Source organism: Carettochelys insculpta, chromosome 9 (assembly GCF_033958435.1).
Source record: "Carettochelys insculpta isolate YL-2023 chromosome 9, ASM3395843v1, whole genome shotgun sequence".
In the NCBI taxonomy this organism is placed as follows: Eukaryota; Metazoa; Chordata; order Testudines; family Carettochelyidae; genus Carettochelys; species Carettochelys insculpta.
This window is the reverse complement of record NC_134145.1, coordinates 48,272,171-48,291,982: the sequence shown is the minus strand read 5'-3', so window position 1 is coordinate 48,291,982 and position 19,812 is coordinate 48,272,171. Positions and strand designations below refer to the sequence as shown.

General features: G+C 49.1%; 1 protein-coding gene across 2 annotated transcripts in view; it reads right to left on the bottom strand.

The window, feature by feature from the left end:
- Positions 1-19,812, bottom strand: part of KCNT2 (potassium sodium-activated channel subfamily T member 2) — a 353,293-nt gene that overhangs the window by 268,259 nt on the left and 65,222 nt on the right. For both annotated transcript variants that reach the window (XM_075002442.1, XM_075002444.1), the window contains exon 2: positions 8,880-8,959. In XM_075002442.1, the coding sequence (XP_074858543.1) occupies positions 8,880-8,959 (80 nt within the window). The remainder of the gene's footprint in view (positions 1-8,879; positions 8,960-19,812) is intronic.

The window sequence follows — 19,812 nt, the reverse complement described above, 5'->3', positions numbered from 1 at the left end:
CTAGCCCCTTCAAGAACCTTGTGACGATAGGGTGGGCGAATACGGTGGGCCCTTCCTCTGTGCCGAAAAGCTGATATAGCTGCGAGGTGCACCTTTAGCGAGGATAGAGAAAGCCCATCTCATTTGAGGTCCAATAGGTATTCTAGTATTACAGTTATAGGAACGTCAAGAGGAGCTAATTGTTTGGCGGAGCACCAGGCAGTAAAACGTGTCCATTTCTGTTCGTAAGTCCTCCTGGTGGAGGTCCTTCTACTACACTCTAAGACTTGTCATACTCCCTCCGTACACGTGCTCTCTAAGGCGCTGAGTCATGGATTAACCATGCTTGTAGGCGTAGTCCTGGAGCGTGCGGGTGCACTATGGACCCCTGAGCCTGCGTGAGTAAGTCTTGTGCCACTGGTAGGGGGAGTGGTGGACGATCCGACATGCGCTGAAGCAAGGGAAACCATTGTTGCCAGTCCCAAGTTGGAACTATGAGTATCATGCGAGCTCTCTCCCTTCTGGCTTTCTGCAGAGCCTTGTGGATAAGTGTTGTGGGGGGGAATGCGTAGAGTAGAGGGCCCTTCCATGAGATCATAAATGCGTCCCCCAGGAACTCCCGCCCTATTCCTGCTCTGGAGCAGTACTGGGGACAGTTCTTGTTGTACTGGGTGGCAAACAAATCGACTTGGGGAAACCCCCAGGTACGAAATATGCGTTGTAGCAGGTCGGAGCGGATCTGCCATTCATGCGTGAGTGCAAAGAGCCTGCTCAGTTGATCTGCCTTCACGTTGTGGGCACCCGGCAAATACGAGGCTTTCAACATTATGTTGTTGGCAATGCACCAATTCCACAGTCGGACTGCTTCCGCGCATAACGCATGGGATCGTGCCCCTTCTTGTCGATTGATGTAGAACATAGTGGAGGTATTGTCGGTATTGATCCTGACTACTTTGCCGTGCAGGTATTTCCGAAAATGTCTGCACGCATTGAATGCTGCTCTGAGCTCCAGTATGTTTATGTGCAGTGTCTGCTCCGCAGGGGACCATAGCTCCTGCATCACCTTGCTGTCGATGTGCACTCCCCATCCTACGTGGGAGGTGTCGGTTGTAAGAAAAATAGAAATTTGTGGTTGGTGGAAGGGCACCCCCACTAGCAGGTTCTTGGGATTTTCCTACCACACTAGTGATCTCTGTACCTCCGTCGTGGGCAATACTACCCTGTGGACGGTATGGGATGCCGGTTTGTAAACACTCGCCAGCCAATGCTGCAGGCTTCGCATGTGTAACCTGGCATTATGTACCACAAACGTAGCTGCTGCCATATGCCCCAACAGTTGCAGGCACGTTAGGACCGGCACCGCGGGGCTGTACCTCATGACTTGCACCGAGGAGTTGATGGTGCGGAAGCGGGCATCAGGCAGGTATACTCTTGATGCGATAGAGTTTATGCACGTCCCTATGAACTCTATATCTTGCGTGGGTTCGGTCTTTGACTTTGTGAGGTTGATAACTAGGCCCAGCAAAGTAAACACGTTCGCGGTGACGCGTATCATGCGTAGGACCTCTGCCTTTGAGGCCCCTTTCAGTAGACAGTCATCCAGATGTGGAAAAATAAACATGCCCTTCCTGTGCAGGTAAGCTGCTACCACTGCCAGGGTTTTGGTAAAGACTCTGGGTGCCGAGGATAGGCCGAACGGAAGAACCCTGTATTGGAAATGTTCCCCGCTGACCGTGAAGCGGAGGACGCATCTGTGTGCTGGGTGGATTGTTATATGAAAGTAAGCGTCTTGTAAGTCGAGGGCTGCAAACCAGTCTCCATCATCCAGTGCCGTAAGTATGGAGGCAACTGTAATCATCCGGGAGCGCTGCTTGCGCAAGTATCGGTTGAGGCCCCGTAGGTCCAAAATCGGCCTCCAGCCTCCTGTTTTCTTCTCTGTTAGGAAGTAGCGTGAGTAAAAACCTTTCCCTTGGAATTGTTCCAGCACTCTTTCCACTGCCCCTATGAATATGAGGTGATCTACCTCCTGCTTCAGCCTCGCCTCCTGGGAAGTGTCCCTGAGAGGAGGCCGAGTGGGAGGTTTCGTTGGTGGAAGTGACTGAAAGGGAATCGTGTAGCCCGTGGCTATAATTTCCAGCACCAATTTGTCTGTTCTGATCTTTTGCCATTGGGAGTGGAATGGTTTGAGGCGATGATGGAACATGAGGTGAGAGTGGCATTGAGTGATGGTGTTGATAGTGCAGTCCTCGACATACCCGTCAAACTTGCTGCCTCTGGGCTTGCACCGAGGGTGTACGACTTTGTTGAGAACGTCGCCTGGGGGCCCTGTACTGCTGCTGCTGTTGATGGCACCCTTGGTCATAGCCTCGCTGATATTGTGCGCGCTGTGGTTGGTAAACGTAGCATCTTTGCTGAGGATAGAATTTCTTTTTCTTGTATGGGGGAGCATAGATACCCAAGGTCTTAAGCGTGGCCCTCGAATCTTTGCTAGAGTGAAGGACCAAGTCGGTTGAATCTGCAAACAGCTTTTGCTTGTCAAAGGGAAGATCCACGATCTTCACCTGTAGATCTCTGGGGATACCAGACATCTGGAGCCAGGATTCCCTACGCATTACCACTGCTGCGGCTGTTGAGCGTGCCGCTGTGTCCGCCACGTCCAGGGCAATCTGAACTCCCGTTCGCGATGCCACGTAGCCCTCTTGGACAATTGCCTTTAACACTGGCTTCTTGTCCTCTGGAAGTGAATCCATGAGAGAGGTGAGTCTAGAGTAATTGTCAAAGTTATGGTTTGATAAATGTGCCGCGTAGTTTGCCATTCTCAATAATAGCGTAGAGGAGGAGTAGACCTTCCTGCCGAACAGCTCTAATTTCTTAGCATCTTTATCCGACCCCCCTGATTTGTACTGAGACGTCTTCGACCTCTGCTGGGACGATTCGACCACCAAAGAATTGGGTTGTGGGTGGCTAAACAGGAACTCCATGCCCTTGGCTGGGACGAAGTACTTCTTATCTGCCCTTTTGTTTGTAGGCGGAATAGAGGCTAGAGTCTGCCATATGTTAGTGGCTGACTCCATAATGGCTTCATCCAGCGGGATAGCGATTTTAGAAGAAGCCGGGGGTCTCAAATTTTTCAGGAGTTTATGGTGCTTCTCCTGTACCTCTGCTATTTGAAAGTCCTGCGTGTATGCTACTCTTTTGAACAGCTCTTAGAATTGTTTAAGGTCATCCGGAGGGGAGACATCCCCAGGGACAATCGCCTCATCTGGGGAAGATGAGGAGGAACCGCTGGGGTAAGCCTCCCTCAAGTCCTAAGGCTCCCGAGTTTGCTGGTATGCTTGCTCCCTTGTGGGCTGTGAAGGAAAGTCTCGGGACTCTGGACCCAATTCCCCCGGGACAACTGTGTTCCTCTCCCAGGCTACGTCTACACGTGAAGCCTACATCGAGGTAGCTTATTTCAATGTAGCGACATCAAAATAGGCTATTTCGATGAGTAATGTCTACACGTCCTCCAGGGCTGGCAACGTCGACGTTCAACATCGACGTTGCGCAGCACCACATCGAAATAGGTGCTGCGAGGGAACGTCTACACGCCAAAGTAGCACACATCGAAATAAGGGTGCCAGGAACAGCTGCAGACAGGGTCACAGGGCGGACTCAACAGCAAGCCGCTCCCTTAAAGGGCCCCTCCCAGACACACTTGCACTAAACAACACAAGATCCACAGAGCCAACAACTGGTTGCAGACCCTGTGCATGCAGCATGGATCCCCAGCTGCAGCAGCAGCAGCCAGAAGACCTGGGCTAAGGGCTGCTGCACACGGTGACCATAGAGCCCTGCAGGGGCTGGAGTGAGAGCGTCTCTCATCCCCTCAGCTGATGGCCGCCATGGCGGACCCCGCTATTTCGATGTTGCGGGACGCGGATCGGCTACATGTGCCCTACTTCGATGTTCAACTTTGAAGTAGGGCGCTATTCCCATCCCTTCATGGGGTTAGCGGCTTCAACATCTCACTGCCTAACGTCGATGTTAACATCGAAATAGCGCCCAACACGTGTAGCCGTGACGGGCGCTATTTCGAAGTTAGTGCCGCTACTTCGAAGTAGCGTGCATGTGTAGACACGGCTCCAGAGCGAGAGTGTATACGGGAGTATTGACGAGTAGTGGGAGGGGATCTGCCGCTGGATCTGGACCTCCGATGTCGGTGTTCAGTATGATGAGGACAGACATAGCAACATGGGCAAGGACTCAGTGATGGAGACCTGGACCACGATTGGGGAGTGTACCCATGATGTCTGGGAGAGCGGGATCTCCGTGACGTGACGACATTGATAATGGTGAAGCTGGTTTGTGATAGTACTCAAGGGGATCCATGCCCAAAAATGGTGCAGGTGGCCTGAGCCACAGCGAAAGTGATTGGAGGAATGGAGACGGAGGCCCGAAATAAGCCGGTGGAGTTGCGGCCCAGTGATGCGGTGTGTGTATCTCGGGAGGGGGGCTGGGTGACAAGGGCATGGCAGCCCTGTCTGGAGATGGACTGAGGTGCCGGGTTTTGGCTCTAGCCTTCCCCCTCCCCTGCAGGGTGGGCGCCGCCCCCTCCCGTGCCGGGGATCTCGGCCCTTTTGTCGGCACCGCGCTCGGTACCGTCATCAGCGGTGCCGCGCGGATAGCTTCCTCCAGCGCCGGTAGGCCCCGTGCTGGGTGCACCTGCGCTGTCGGCACTGCGAGAGCTGATGCCGCGTGCGGCAGCACCGCCGATTCTGGCGCTTGCGGCACCTTCTGTGCCAACTGCTGTATAGGCGGAGGCCCGGCCTCGGCCACGTGTGCTACCGCTTTCACCAGCTGGCAGCTGAGGGCTCTGTGTTCCGCTCGTCCTGCTTGCTGGGACCACCGGCAAGGATCGAGCCGGGGAGAGTTTCTTCTTCTTCTGCACAGAAGGGGTCAAAGACGCTGCCTTCCTTTTATCTGACCCAGAGGGCCCTTCTGTGTGAGGCTTCTCCGGCGGCTCAGGCTGGAGGGCCTTATCAAACAAGATCATTTTGAGCCTCATTTCTCTGTCCTTCCTGGCCCTGGCTGGAAGCTTAGCGCAGTGCGAACACTTCTGGGTAACATGAGACTCCCCCAGGCAACGAATGCACTCACTATGCCCATCAGAGGCCAGCATAGCCTCGCGGCATGACTCACACTTCTTAAACCCCGAGGAAGCCTTCGCAGTGAGTCTTTACTGTTAATCCGGTACTTAGCTGCTAATTAGCGTGTTCTACCACCCAGATAACATTCACGGCCCTCAAGGTAGCGGACGGCTTAAAACAGCCTTCTTTGTCCATTCCCCTTCCCTCTGTTCCTCTTCTCTCTACTGTATTTCATGCCTTGCTTTTTTTTTTTTTAAATAGGAAAAGAAAAACAAGCTAACAAGGAAAAACAACTATCTTATCTGTCTCAGGCTAAGGAGCTGGAGCGGATTCCGTCTGCAGCCGTTGGCGGTTGAGAAGGAACTGGCGGGGACCGGATCATGCACATGACCGAGGGTGTGCAAAGGAGTGGCGCGCATCGGCGCATGCGCGATCCAGTGGAAACTGCTAGAAGAATTCCGATCTGCAGCACCGGGCAAGCCCGATACCTACTGTGGAGCATCCACGGGGACCACTTGAAGAAGAAGCTTATGCTCCAAAATATCTGTTTGTCTATAAGGTGCCACAGGACTTCTTGTTCTCAAATTCTGTTGTTCTCAAATTCTGCCAAGTTACCATTTTATCCTTCAAAACCTGGGTCACAAGCAATACCTATACATGATAATTTGGTATTCTATACATAAAAACGTCTCAATCTGAACACGCATTTATTTATGTCTCTCTTAAGAAAGCAATAAATTGTATACATTTATGTTGCTTAATAAAGCATGCTTAATGCAATCATGATGCATCATCTGATGAAGCAGGTCTTTGCTCACGAATGCTTACGCTCCAAAATATCTGTTAGTCTATAAGGTGCCACAGGACTTCTTGTTGTTCTCAAACACTACAGACTACCAGGGCTACCTCTCCAATACTTGGCAGAATTTGTAAGACTCCACAAACATTTTGGAGACCATAGGCCAGATTTTAAATAAGGTAATATAACTTAAATGATGTTTTACCAATTTTCAGCATCTTACGATCACGCCTTACTCTTTTAGCACTACCTGTATGTATTACTTTAAATCTTTCATTTGTATCTGCATATTTTCTGGCTTGATTGCATGCATTGAAACAGGAAGTTAACTAATTTGGAGTACAGCTGTTTTGAAAGGTTTGGTATGAACTTTCCCAAACTCAATTTTTTTTTTATTTTTCAATTTAGCCATTTCCAGAGCAGGTGGCTTTAGGTTTTATTTTAAAATGTAGAATTAATAAGCTTCCTGGATGTGCATATATCATGTTTTTTCCGCCCCCATTGTACTGAAGCTTCATCTGTGGTGTTTTTTTTTCCCCTCCTCTCTCTCTCACTGAGACTTGTTTCAGTGTGATCTTACAATGATTTATCTTGCCAGGTACAAGCAAGACACAGCAACATGTCATCATTTCCCTGTCATTATATAGCTTGGCTGACACTAAAATATTTATAATAAAACTTTTCTTAAGTGCATGCATTTTCCATGTGGAAATACTGATAACTAACTTTTGAAGCTGAGTGGAATACTATGATTTTATTTTTTATCAATTTGTAGAAATATTTGACAAATTGGAGCAACTCTGAAATTTTTGACACATCATGCTATGAGTACTGTCTATCATTTAGATTTGGGTAACAGAATCCTGTAGCAAACACTTACAATTTAGAGCTGCATTTTCGGCCACATGAGACACCCATAATTAATCAGGGAAGCAGAAATGACCAAACCTACTGCATGAAGTCTTAAAGTTAGTACATCAAACTCTTTCATATCTGGCATTCTATTGTCCGGAACATTCAAATAACTGGCATTTTAACCACAAGTAAATTTTAGTTACATTTTCCTTAAATACAGTATAGTGAAAGTAAACAGAAATAAATACAGCAAATACAATATAAGTTTACAGTGTACAATACTTATGTTGTTGGTAAACAAAGTAGTCTGCATACATTTTCATTTGTTTCTTAATCTCTAATCTTGTTTTTCTCAAATGTTATGCACTGTTAGGTATACCTCTCTATTATCCAGAATATTTGAACATCTGGCAACCTCCAGTCCCAGTGCTGCCAGAGATGAAAGAGTTTACCACAGTAGCTGCTCAAAAAGAGCAAATGCAATGTTCTTGTAAGCTGTGCACTTGTGCAGTCACTCAAGAGAGATTCAAATGCTGTCCAGCTAATTAGTAGAATGCCTACAGCTAGGTTTTTGTTTTGTTTTGTTTTTTGTTTTGTTTTGTTATGTAGTACTACTGGTGTTGCACTTTCATATATACCTCAGTGCATATAAAAATGCATTCTTCACATGGATGGGAAAGAGTAGAGGAAATATTGATAAGATACGTTTTGTGTGTGCTCTTTGAGCCATTCAGAAGACAAATCTGTTAGCAACACTATGACTACGTCTACACTAGCATTCCTCTTTCAAAAGAGGCATGCAAATGAAGGAAATTGAAAATGCAAATGAGGCACAGATTTACAAATCTGGCATCTCATTTGCATATTCTTCATTTGAAGGAGCTTCTATTGAAACAAGAAAAGCAGTGCAGACGTGGTTCTTTCGAAAGCAAACCCCATCTCTGAAAGAACTTTCCTCCTAAAATAAAATAGGAAGAAAGGTTCTTTCGAAGATGGGCATTACTTTCAAAAGAACCATGTCTACACTGCTTTTCTTCTTTCAAAAAAAGCTCTTTCCTCTCTTGTTCTACTGTAAAAAATACACAATAGCATTGCAAAAGTGATCTGAGTTCACACATAGTAAATTAGCTGCATTTTGTGATAATTTTCAGTTTTGACTTCAATTGAATTAAGAGCCTAAGCACTCTTGAAAATCCCAGGAAGTGCTTATCTGCCTACTCAAGTTCCTAACTACCTTCTAAAAACCTGTCTGCATTGGTGGTAGAGCTGTGTTGGTCCCAGGATACAATTAAGACAAGCTGACCATTCATTCCATGGGTGAATTTGAGATTTAGTACAGACCCTAAGTAAGTTACAGATAGAATACCATACAGACCCTTTATGTGGAATGAAGATAAGAGAAGACCATAGCTAGTTTTAAATGTGACAGTTTGAGTAAAAACTCATCTAGACCACAATCAGCAAAACAGTTAACAAGCTTTGACGAATAGGGATAGACTTTTGAACTGGGATAGAGGAGAAAAGATTACAAAGCAACTAAAATTAGTTTGTATCTGAAACATCATGTTCAGAAATGCCTTAGAAGGAGGGATATCATTTATAAATTATTTTTGCAACATAAATTGAGTTGAAAGTAATTTTAACAGGTATTGAAACAAACAGGTTGGGAGCCCAGATGATTCTGGAAGCTTCCTTCTCTTTCTTCTGGGAGCTACATGATAAGCGATTAAAGCATACTGACATCTCAGATCAGTGGAAACTGGGCAGTCTGAACATGATGCAAAAATCAAACCCAGTCAATAAATGTTCTCTGCAAGAAATGGTAAAAAAAGTGCTGTAGTTTTTTTTCTTTTTTTTTTTTTAAATTCCTTACATATTTTGAGAATTCATCAGAAAAATTCTGTTAAAAACAGACTTTAGTAATCTACCATGGATGAAAGCTTGGCCCCATTAAAGTCACACAATTATATGAGCATATTCGCACCACAAAATAACAGCATTTTCATGTTATTCCTCTTGGCATTTTTTCTTAGCATTAAAGTGACTTTAATGGGGCCAAGATTTCAGTTTTTATAGTTAATAAATGCATATAACAGAAATTAATCAAAACTTCTTACTTGATCTTTGGTTTTTGATGAAAAATAGCTTCAGTCTCTCTTTAAATGTGTTTTCGTTCATATGAAATTCAACTTGTATCCTAAAACAGAAAATAGAGTATTAGAATGATACTACTAATCTATTAAACAATTATATGGGCATATTTGCACCACAAAATAACAGCATTTGCATGTTATTCCTCTTGGCATTTTTTCTTAGCATAAAATCAGAGGACCATATTAAGAATGTTAAGTAAAATGTGCATTTAAATGCATGGAACGTATTTATCAGAATAATAACATTTTAACATTAAATAGACCTCTTCTGCCATTCCATCTATCGTCTGTCAATTCAGGATTGTTCTCTATGCTACTCGGCAATTCTGGTCTGCTATAACTTTTAGGCTACGTCTACACTAGCCTCAAACTTCGAAATGGCCATGCAAATGGCCATTTCGAAGTTTACTAATGAAGCGCTGAAATGCATATTCAGCGCTTCATTAGCATGCGGGCGGCCGCGGCGCTTCGAAATTTACATGGCTCGCCGCCGCGCAGCTCGTCCCGATGGGTCTCCTTTTTGAAAGGACCCCACCTACTTTGAAGTCCCCTTATTCCTGTGAGCGGATGGGAATAAGGGGACTTCAAAGTAGGCAGGGTCCTTTCAAAAAGGAGCCCCGTCGGGACGAGCCGTGCAGCGGTGAGCCGCGTCAATTTCAAAGCACCGCGGCTGCCCGCATGCTAATGAAGCACTGAATATGCATTTCAGCGCTTCATTACTAAACTTGGAAATGGCCATTTGTGTGGCCATTTCAAAGTTTGGGGCTAGTGTAGACGCGGCCTTAGAATCATAAGCACTATAGGTTAATACTTCCTTTGCAAGACTATTACACAGTCTGAAAGATCTGTCAGGATGCCTTCCCTAATATTTAGTGTAAACTTCTCTTTTTCTCAGTTTCAGTTCATTGCCGCTGTTTACTGCTTTCTATAACTCCTCTCATTTCTTTCCTCAATTTTACATCTAGTGGGTACTTCCTCTCCCCAACCTGTCCCCTCCAAATCATGATTTGAGCTGTTCAGAGTCCTTTCCCTGTACGGGGCACTGAAGGGATTCAACAACCAGGCCCTCTTCCCTCTCCTTCCTCTGGAAGAGGAGAATCAGAGTAAAGGAAAAGGCAAATGTGTTCAGTCTCTCAGGCTACCTTTAGACTGTCTCCCTAATTTGAAATAATTTATGCAAATGGCACCAAAGTTCAAAATAAGTGGCTATTTTGAGGTTTCTATTACCCCTCTCACAAAAAAGAGCAGCAGAAACAGAACACTGCTCTCAAAATAGTACCACTATTTTGAGCGTGGCAAATAGCCACAGAGTTGCTATTTCAGGATACATTTGTATCCCGAAATAACTACAGTCTAAACATAGCCTTAGAAAGTCTTTCTGTCTCCCCTTTGGGGTTTGGCTTATCTGCAGCTTTATCGTGTTTAAAGATGGTAGGGTCTGCCTCCAGCCCTATATTTTGGTCACTCTTGCTTTATATCTGATCCATTAAGTCTCAGGGAGGCATGAGGTCTGGTACTATTTCCCTCTTTTGTTCGTCTGTCCACATAGCCAGTGGTCTCTCAGGCTATAGGCAGACACACAAGTTATTTCAAAATAGGTGCTGTTAGCACAATTTCGAAATACGCCATCATGGCATCGAAATACACTATTTTGAAATAGGCACTATGCATCCGTACATGCCATTTTCAAATGCATTTGGTTTTGGGAAGAATGGACTTTTAACATCCGCAAGAGCTGTGCGTATTTCAAAAGAGGCACTTTCAAAACACGTGCAGCAACTACTATGCAAATAAAGCACTGCATATTCATGGAAGCACCTCGTTAGCATCTGCCGAAGTGGTTCATTACCATGCCCAGTCTGAAAGGACAGGGCTAATGTTGCCCTGGCCTGTGTTATTTTGAAAAAAAGGTATTGTGAAATAGCTGTTTCTAAATATCTTATTTTGAAATAACTCTGTAGTCTAGACATAGCAATTCTCTCCTAATCACCATTTCTTCATGTGCAAGACTTTCCCTTTTTAAGCATCCTCCCTCCAGGCAGCTCAAATCAAATCTTACTGTGATTTTAGTGATGTCTGAGCCCAGAAGGTTTTATCAGCCTCCTCTCTTACTAGACTGAGATTACCCCTCACCCCGTATATTGGAAAACTCTTCTGAGACAGGTATCTCTTCCTCTGATTTTTTCTGTGAAAAGCCACTGATATTAACACAGTCCTTTCCAGACTGGTGCTGTGCTCTGAAACAACAGGACTGTAGCAAAAGATACCATGACCTTCCTTATTCATGAGTTCAAGTCTTTCATGGTATGGAACCACAAGAAGACAGGGGGAGAGGTAGAAGGGAGAATAATCTATGACCAAAGAGAAGTGGCTATGCAGCAGGCAATGGTCCCTTTGATCACTGGTGCCTTCTTCTCCAAGAATCCTAGGGGGTCATCGAGTCCAGCCCCCTGCCTAAAGAAAGATCAAACCTAACTAAATCATCCTAGTTAGGACTTAGTCAAGGCAGGACTTAAACACCTCTAGGGATGGAGATTCCACCACACCTCTTGGTAAAGCACTCCAGTGCTTCACCACCCTCCTGGTCAAATCGTTTTTTCTAATATCCAGTAACTAATATCCCTCAGTAACTTCAGATCATTGTGCCCTCTTCTGCCATCCACCACTACTGAGGACAGCCTCTTTCCATCCTTTTTAGAGCCCCTGTTCAGGAAGCTGAAGGCTGCTATCAAATCATCCCTCACTCTTCTGCAAACTAAATAAGCCCAAATCCCCCAACCTCTTCTCACAGGTCATGTGTTCCAGACCCCTAATCATTTTTGTTGCCTCTGCTGAACCTGTTCCAATGCATTCACATCCCTCCTATACTGAGGGGCCCAGAAGTGGACACAATATGCAAGATGAGGCCTCACCAATGTCGAATAGAGGGGTATAACTACTTCTCTAGATCTGCTGGAAATGCTTCTCCTAATGCATCCAAATATGCTGTTAGACTTCTTGGCTACAAGGGCACACTATTGACTCACACCAGCCTCTCTTTCCCAGATTCTTTTCTGCTGCACTGCTACTTAACCAGTCAGTACTCAGCCTGTAACAATGCTTGGGATTCTTCCATCCCAAGTGCAGGACTCTTCACTTGTCCTTGTTGAGCATCATCAGATTTCTTTTGGCCTAATCCTCCAATTTATCTTGGTCATTCTGGACCCTATACCCTACCCTCCAACTTTATGTCATCTGCAAATTTGCTGAGGGTGCAATCCATCCCCTCATCCAGGTCATTAGTAAAGATGTTGAACAATACTGGCCCTAGAACCGATCTTTGGGGCACTCCACTTGAAACAGACCACCATCCAGACATTGAGCCACTGATAACTATCCATTGGGACCAAACATCTAGCCAGCTTTCCATCCATCTTCCAGTCCATTTATCCAATCCATATTTCTTTAACTTATGGGCAAGAATGCTGTGGAAGACTGTATCAAAACCTTTCCTAAAGTCAAGGTATTTCACATCAATTGACTTCACCATGTCCACAGAACCAGCTATCTTGTCACAGAAGCTCATCAAATTGGTCAGGTATGATCTGCCCTTGGTGAATCCATGTTGATGACTCTTGATCACGTTCCCCTCTTCCAAGTGCTTCAAAATGGATTCCTTGAGGATCCCTTCCATGATTTTTCCAGGGACTGAGGTAAGGCTGACTGGTCTATTGTTCCCTGGATTGTCCTTCTTTCCTTTCTAAAAGATGGACACTACATTTGCCTTTTTCAGTCATCCAGAACCTTTCCCAACCTCCATGAGTTTTCAAAGATAAGAGCCAAAGGCTCTGCAATGACATCTGCAACACCCCTCAGTACCCTTGGATTCATTAAATCTGGACCCATGGATTTGTGTGCTTCTAGCTTTTCTACATAGCTTTTAACCTGTTCTTTCCCCACCAAGCGCTGCTCACCTCCTTCCCATGCTGCATTGCCTAGTGTCATAGTTTAGAAGCTGACTTTGTCCTTGAAGACTAAGGCAAAAAATGCATTTAGTACTTCAGCCTTTCCCACATCATCTGTCACCACCTTACCTCCCTTATCCGGTAACAGCCCCACACCCTCCCTGATAATCCTCTTATTGATAACATGCTATAGAAACTCTTCTTGTTTCCCTTCACATTCCTTGGTAGCTGCAGTTCTAATTGTGCTTTTGCTTTCCTGATTACTTCCCAGCATTCTCCAGCAATATATTTATACTCCTGTTCAGTTGTCTGTCCAAATTTTTACCTTTTATGCACACACTTTTTTTGGAAAAAAACAAAACAGCGGTAATGCTGCACTTTAAAGACTAACGAAATTTGGCAATGACATTTCATCATTTTGTTCATCTTTAAAGTGCTACATTACCGCTGTTTTGTTTTGTTAGAAGACAGACTAACACAGCTACCTCTCTGTTTGCATTCTTCTTGAGTTTAAGTTCACCAAGGATTTCCCTGGTAAGCCAAACTGGTTGCTGATTATATTTGTTTTTCTTACTGTGCATCAGGATGGTTTGTTCTTGTGCCTTCAATGAGACTTCTTTAAAATACTGCCAGTTCTCCTGAACTTCTTCCCCCTTCAGACTAGCTCATCAGGGGATCTTGCCCATCAGTTCTCTCAAGGAATGGAAGTCTGCTCTTCTGAAATAAGGGTCTGTATTCTACAGCGCTCCTTTGTTCCTTTTGTCAAAATCCTGAACTCCACCATGTCATGATTGCTTCCACCCACTTCTATTTCTCCTATTAGTTCTTCTCTGTTTGTGAGCAGCAGCCCAAGTTGTGCATGGCCCCTGTCAGTTCCTTCAGCACTTGTACCAGGAAGTTATCCCCAGTATTCTCCAAAAACTTCCTGGACTGTCTGTGTGCTGTTGTGTTGGTCTCCCAACAAATGTCTGGGTGATTAAAGTGTCCCATGAGAACCAGTGCCTGTGATTTGGAAGCTTCTCTTAGTTGTCTAATGGAATCCTTGTCTAACCTCATCTACCTGATCTGGTGGTCTATAGCAGACACCAACCACAACACCACCACTATTGCTTCTGCCTCTAAGCTTAAACCAAATACTCTCAACTGGCTTTTCTCCCTCCATATAAGCCGCATCTACACGTGCACGCTAGTTAGAAGGAGCGACACCAACTTCGAAATAGCGCCCGTCATGGCTACACGTGTTGGGCACTATTTCGAAGTTAACATTGATGTTAGGCGGCGAGACGTCGAAGCCGCTAACCCCATGAGGGGATGGGAATAGTGCCCCGTTCAATGTCGAAGTAGGGAACGTGTAGTCATTGGGCGTCCCGCAACGTCGAAATTGCGGGGTCCTCCATGGCGGCCATCAGCTGAGGGGTTGAGAGATGCTCTCTCCAGCCCGTGAGCTCAATGGTGGCCGCGTGCAGCGGCCCCTTAAAGCTCCCCGCCCCGTCCCTTCCTGTGCAGGAAGCTGAGAGAGCGTGCAGGCAGCCGCAGTAACACGCGGCTAGCCTGCACGCTCCTCCGCAGCCACCCACACCCCCACCCAATGTGATGGCCGCCCGGCAGCCCCCCCAGCGGCCCCAGGGGACCACCCCCAAGGGGAGCCAGGGCTCACAGCCCAGCAGCCAGGCAGGGAAGCGGCAGCAGGACCCCTCCTGGACGGAGACCGAGCTTCGGGACCTGCTGGGGCTCTGGAGTGAGGAGGAGGTGCTCCAGGTAATGAGGAGCAAGAGGCGGAACACGGATGCATTCGCTCGGCTGGCCGAGGGCCTGGCTGCCCGGGGTCACCCTGCCCACACTCCGGATCATGTCGGGAGTAAAGTGAAGGAGCTGCGGCAGGGTTACGCCCGGGCCCAGGATGAGGCCAGCCGATCTGGGGCCGCCCCCGTCACTTGCCCCTTTTACAGGGAGCTCAGGGACATCCTGGGCCCCTAGCACACCTCCTCCCCTCCGGCCACGCTTGATACCTCAGACGAGGAGCTCCAGCAGGCCCCGGAGGCGGAGTCCGCCCCGGAGGCAAGCCCCGTACCCCGGGGGTCCCCCCAGGAGCCCCCCCCCGGGGCACCGGAGGAGGAGGAGGGGGAGTCCTCCTCGAGTGACGGGGGGCTGCACATCATCATGGCCTCGAGGAGCTCCAGCCCGGCGTCTGCCCCCCGGGTGTCCCCTGACCGTGGGAGTGGACCTTCAGGTATGTACCCCTCCTGGTGCACACCCCCGGGGTTGAGGGGCAGGGGTAATAGATATGGCCAGGGCCCTCCACATGCCCAGATGACCATGGCCCCAAGGACAGCAGTGGCATGTCCCTCACAGGAGTGCATCAGCCCCTGCCCCCCCCAGCACAACAGTGCCATGCCCCATCCCTGGGGCTGGGGGAAGCAGAACCTCTAGGGTCCCCCGGGGGGAGGGGGTGGGACACCCAGCAGCAGCAGCAGCATGTGATGGAGTTCGGGGAGTGCAAATGTGAGACTCAGGCTAGATATGAGAAACAAGCTGAATAGCTCCCAGTGGCTAAGGATGATCCTGGGGCTACAACTGGCACGTTACACCTCTGCCCTGAACAAAGAGGAGGGAGGAGCCGAGTTGGGTTTGAATCGGGGCGGCAGTTAGAGGCTAAGGGAAGGGAGAGCTGGAAGGCAGCCAGCCTGAGGAGGGGGAAAGCTACACCCCAGAGGGGCACCCCTTGGGGTCTTCTCCCCAGGACGGGTTGGAAGGACCGTCTCTGACTGCTGTACTGTCGCTTCTGGGAGAAACTGGGCAACTGTTGCCTAAGAAACCTCCTGTCGTACCTGCTGAGTGAGTGAGACTCACTCCTGCCAGCGGACGGGGTGCAGTGCAGGGGGACCCCTGAACCCCATCACAGCAGCATCTCCCGGGGACAGGGATGGGGAACCTGCAGCAGAGGGGTGGGGGGACAAGGGCCACGGCTCAGGGCCCACACTACCGGCTGTCTCCACTCTCCTTCCCCTCCTCCTGTGTTCCGCAGCTGCACCATCGGAAGAACCGGAGAGAGCCAGCGAGGCGTCAGTGGTCCCAGAAAGCCCTCCGGGGCCATCGCTCCAGGCCAGCCCCTCGGCGGAGCAACAACCGGCCCCACGGCGGGGAAGACGGCGTACGCAGCACCACCACCCGCCAGCGACGGACCCCCAGCTGCTGGCACAGCACCGTCGGCAGCTGGAGTTTGCCGAGCAGCGGCTGCAGGTGGAGGAATGCTGCCTCCACCTCCAGGAGCGGGCGCTGACCTGGCGCCAGGAGGCATGGGGGGCCTACATGCGGACCCTCAACCGCATCGCGGACTCCCTGGCCCCCCAGGCTGCACCAGCCGCCGCAGCGCCCGCCCTGCCTGCTCCACCCGCTGCTCCAGCCGCTGTGCCGTCCGCCGTGAACCGCCACCCACCACCAAGGGCCATTCCGCCGAGGGGGACCTGGGGCCAGCTGACACCAGCTGGCTGTATCTCCCAGTCCGCCCGGCCCCCAGCCAGCCCCGGCCAGGGCTGAGGCCGAGGCGGGGATCCCGGCCGCCCACCCCCAGCGCTGGACTGTAGGGGCGTGGGACCTATAACATAGTCCCCCCTCCCCCTTTGTATATATTCCCCCCAGTTGATTGTTATTTTGCTGTAAATAGTTTGTATTTGTGACCCGTTTTACAATGCTGATCCTTACCCCCCCATGTAAATAGTTCTCCTCTTCCTTGTCTTCCCCCTTCATGTTATCCCTGTTTTTCTAATATATACATATATAAGTTAGAATTTCCCTGTACATAGTTAGTCATTGAGATACTAATAATAAGAGTTCAAAAGATGTTTGATTTGATGAACAACTGTCTGCTTTATATTTACAAGAAAAGTGGGGGGGGGGTGCTCTTGGGTGCTCTGTGGTGTGGGTGTAGGGGCAGGGAGTGTTGTGGAGGATGGGGGGGGGTGCAGTGGGGGGCCTGCCAGCGTTCATCTCACGGCCTCATCGAACTGGGCCCGCATGGCCTCCCGGACCCGGGTCCCTTCAGGGTCCACCTGGCGACTGGGGGCAGCAGGTGGCTGCACATCAGCCCTGCCGGCCTCCACAGCCCAGCCGTGAAAGAAGGCCTCCCCGTTGCTCTCCGTGAGGTTGTGTAGGGCGCTGCACGCACCCACAATCTGGGGGATGTTGGTGGGACCCGCATCAAGGCGGGTGAGGAGACACCTCCAGCGCCCTTTGAGGCGCCCAAATGTGCGCTCCACCACCTGGCACGCGTGGTTCAGGCGCTGGTTGAAGCGCTCCTGGCTGGTATGAGCCAGGGCCGGAGGTGGTATGCCGCATCTGCGATGACACAGAGGGGCATGGTGGTGTCCCCCACAGGGATCTCCCGCTGGGGGATGTAGGTCCCCGCCTCCAGCCGGCAGCACAGGCCCAAGTTCCGGAATACCCGGCCATCATGGGTGCTGCTAGGCCAGCCCAGCCCACATAAATGTCCAGGAAACGGCCCCGGCTGTCCACCAAAGCCTGGAGGACCACTGAGTGGTAGCCCTTCCGGTTTATGTAGCGTCCTCCACTGTGTTCCGGGGCGCGGATGGGGATGTGGGTCCCATCCAGAGCCCCGAAGCAATTGGGGAAGCCCAGGGTGGCAAAACCTGCGATGGCGACATCTGGGTCCCCAAGCCTCACGAGCCTGTGAAGGAGCAGGGCGTTGATGGCGCGGACGACCTCCAGGGGAAGCACATGGGAGAGCACCAATGAGGGTTGTGCAGGGTGTGTGTGGCCCTCCCCTGCCAGGGCCTCGCTCCCCTCCCCTGCCAGGGCTGCCTCCCCCTGCCCCCGTGGGTCCAATTACCTCCATGAGGACAGCCCCAACGGTGGCCTTGCTGACGCCAAACTGCTGGTCCACGGATCGGTAGCTGTCTGGAGTGGCCAGCTTCCAGACAGCGAGGCCGACCCGTTTCTTGACGCTGAGGGCACGCCGCATGGTGGTGTCCTGGTGCCTCAGTGTGGGGGTGAGCCACTGGCATAGCTCCAGAAATGTCTGCCGGCTCATGCAAAAGTTCTGGAGCCAGCGGTCATCGTCCCACTCTTCGAGCACCAGCCGCTCCCACCAGTTGGTGCTGGTGGGGTAGCTCCACAGCTGGCGGCGTGTGCGGTGGGGGGAGGCGGAGTGCTGCAGGGTTGGGGGGTTGAGTTCTCCTCCCCTGCAGGCAGCTCCTCCTCTGTGGCAAGGAGGTGCTCAGCTGCCTCCTGCATGGCATCGAGCAGGGTGAGCACTGCTCCTACAGAGGCGGCTGGGTGGACCTCTGGCTAAGGCTGCTGCGTCGCTCGAGGTGTGTGTGCCTATGGCTCAGCAGACCGCGTGCTGTGCAGGCTGCGTGTGTCTGGGAGGGGCCCTTTAAGGGAGCGGCTAGCTGTTGCCCTGGAAGCGCTAGTCCGCCCTGTGACCCTGTCTGCAGCTGTTCCTGGCACCCTTATTTCGATGTGTGCTACTTTGGCGTGTAGACGTTCCCTCGCAGCGCCTATTTCGATGTGGTGCTGCGCAACGTCGATGTTGAACGTCGACGTTGCCAGCCCTGGAGGATGTGTAGACTTTATTCATCGAAATAGCCTATTTCAATGTCTCTACATCGAAATAGGCTACTTCGATGTAGCGTTCATGTGTAGACGTAGCTATACTGGATCTGTGAGCAATCATTCTGCTCTCTCACATACATCACAACTCCTCCTCCTTTTCTCATGACTATTGTTCTTGAACAGTTTATACCCTTCCATGACAGTGCTCCATCTATGTGAGTCATCTCACCAAGTCTTCATTATTCCAATCACCTCAGACTTCTTTGACTGTGCCAAGGCCTCTAATTCTTCCTGTTTGTTTCTGAGGCTTCTTGCATTTTTGCACAAACACCTTAGATAATTAGCTGATTGGCCTACTTTCTCCTTTCAAACCAGGGGTCCTCCTTTGTTGCTCCTTCCTCCTTCCCCACTTACCTCAGGATTTGTGTCACCATCCCCCGACAAACCTAGGTTAAAGCCCTAATCACTAGGTTTACAAGACTGCCTGCAAAGATGCTCTTTCCTCTCTTTGCTAGGTGGATCCCATCACTTCCTACCCTAGAAGTCCTTGCTTCTGAAACAGAATCCCATGGTAAAAGAAACCAAATCCCTTGCTCCAACACCATCTGGGCAACCACATATTTACTTCCGTGATTCAACAATCTCTACTTGGATCTCTTCCTTCAACAGGGAGGATGAACAAGAACACCACTTGTGCTCTATATTCTTTGATCTTCCTTCCAGAGTTACATAATCAGCAGTGATCTACTAAAGGTCATTCTTTACTGTATCATTAGTTCCTACATGGAGAAGTTGGAGGGGTAAAAATCTGCAGGTTTGATGATTTTTGGAAGACTCTCTGTCACATCCTGGATTCTAGCGACTGGTAAGCAGCAAACTTCCCAAGATTCCCCGACCACCACCATCCATCTTCTCTTGGGGTATGTGGTTGTTGACTCCACTGACTGGGAGGCATGGGATGCCTAGTCCTAGGGATGGAAGTTCATCTTCTTATCCTTTCCCTGAGAGGCGTCTGCCACAGGATTCTTTTAGTAATCTATTAAGCCTTTTTCCCAGGGAATATCTTCCTGGTAAAGGTATATAATTGGGTGTTCTCCTTCAAAGTCTTGTGAGATTGTGGCACTTAGGCTAATACTGGGGGCATTTATGTGCAGCATGTATTTAGCAAGAAAAATCAGGGCTGGCATAGCTGCACTTTCAGTTCATTAAATATTTTCCTGACTTTCCAATCTCACCAGCACTTCTTTGGGTGGTTTACCTTTAATGAAGTCTGCAATGCAGACTGAGACTGAAGTAAAACTGAGGATACATTTCCAGTAATAATTAGCCTGTCTGAAAAAAAAACAAAAAACAAAACCTCATTTGCCACCTCTTCTGGGAAT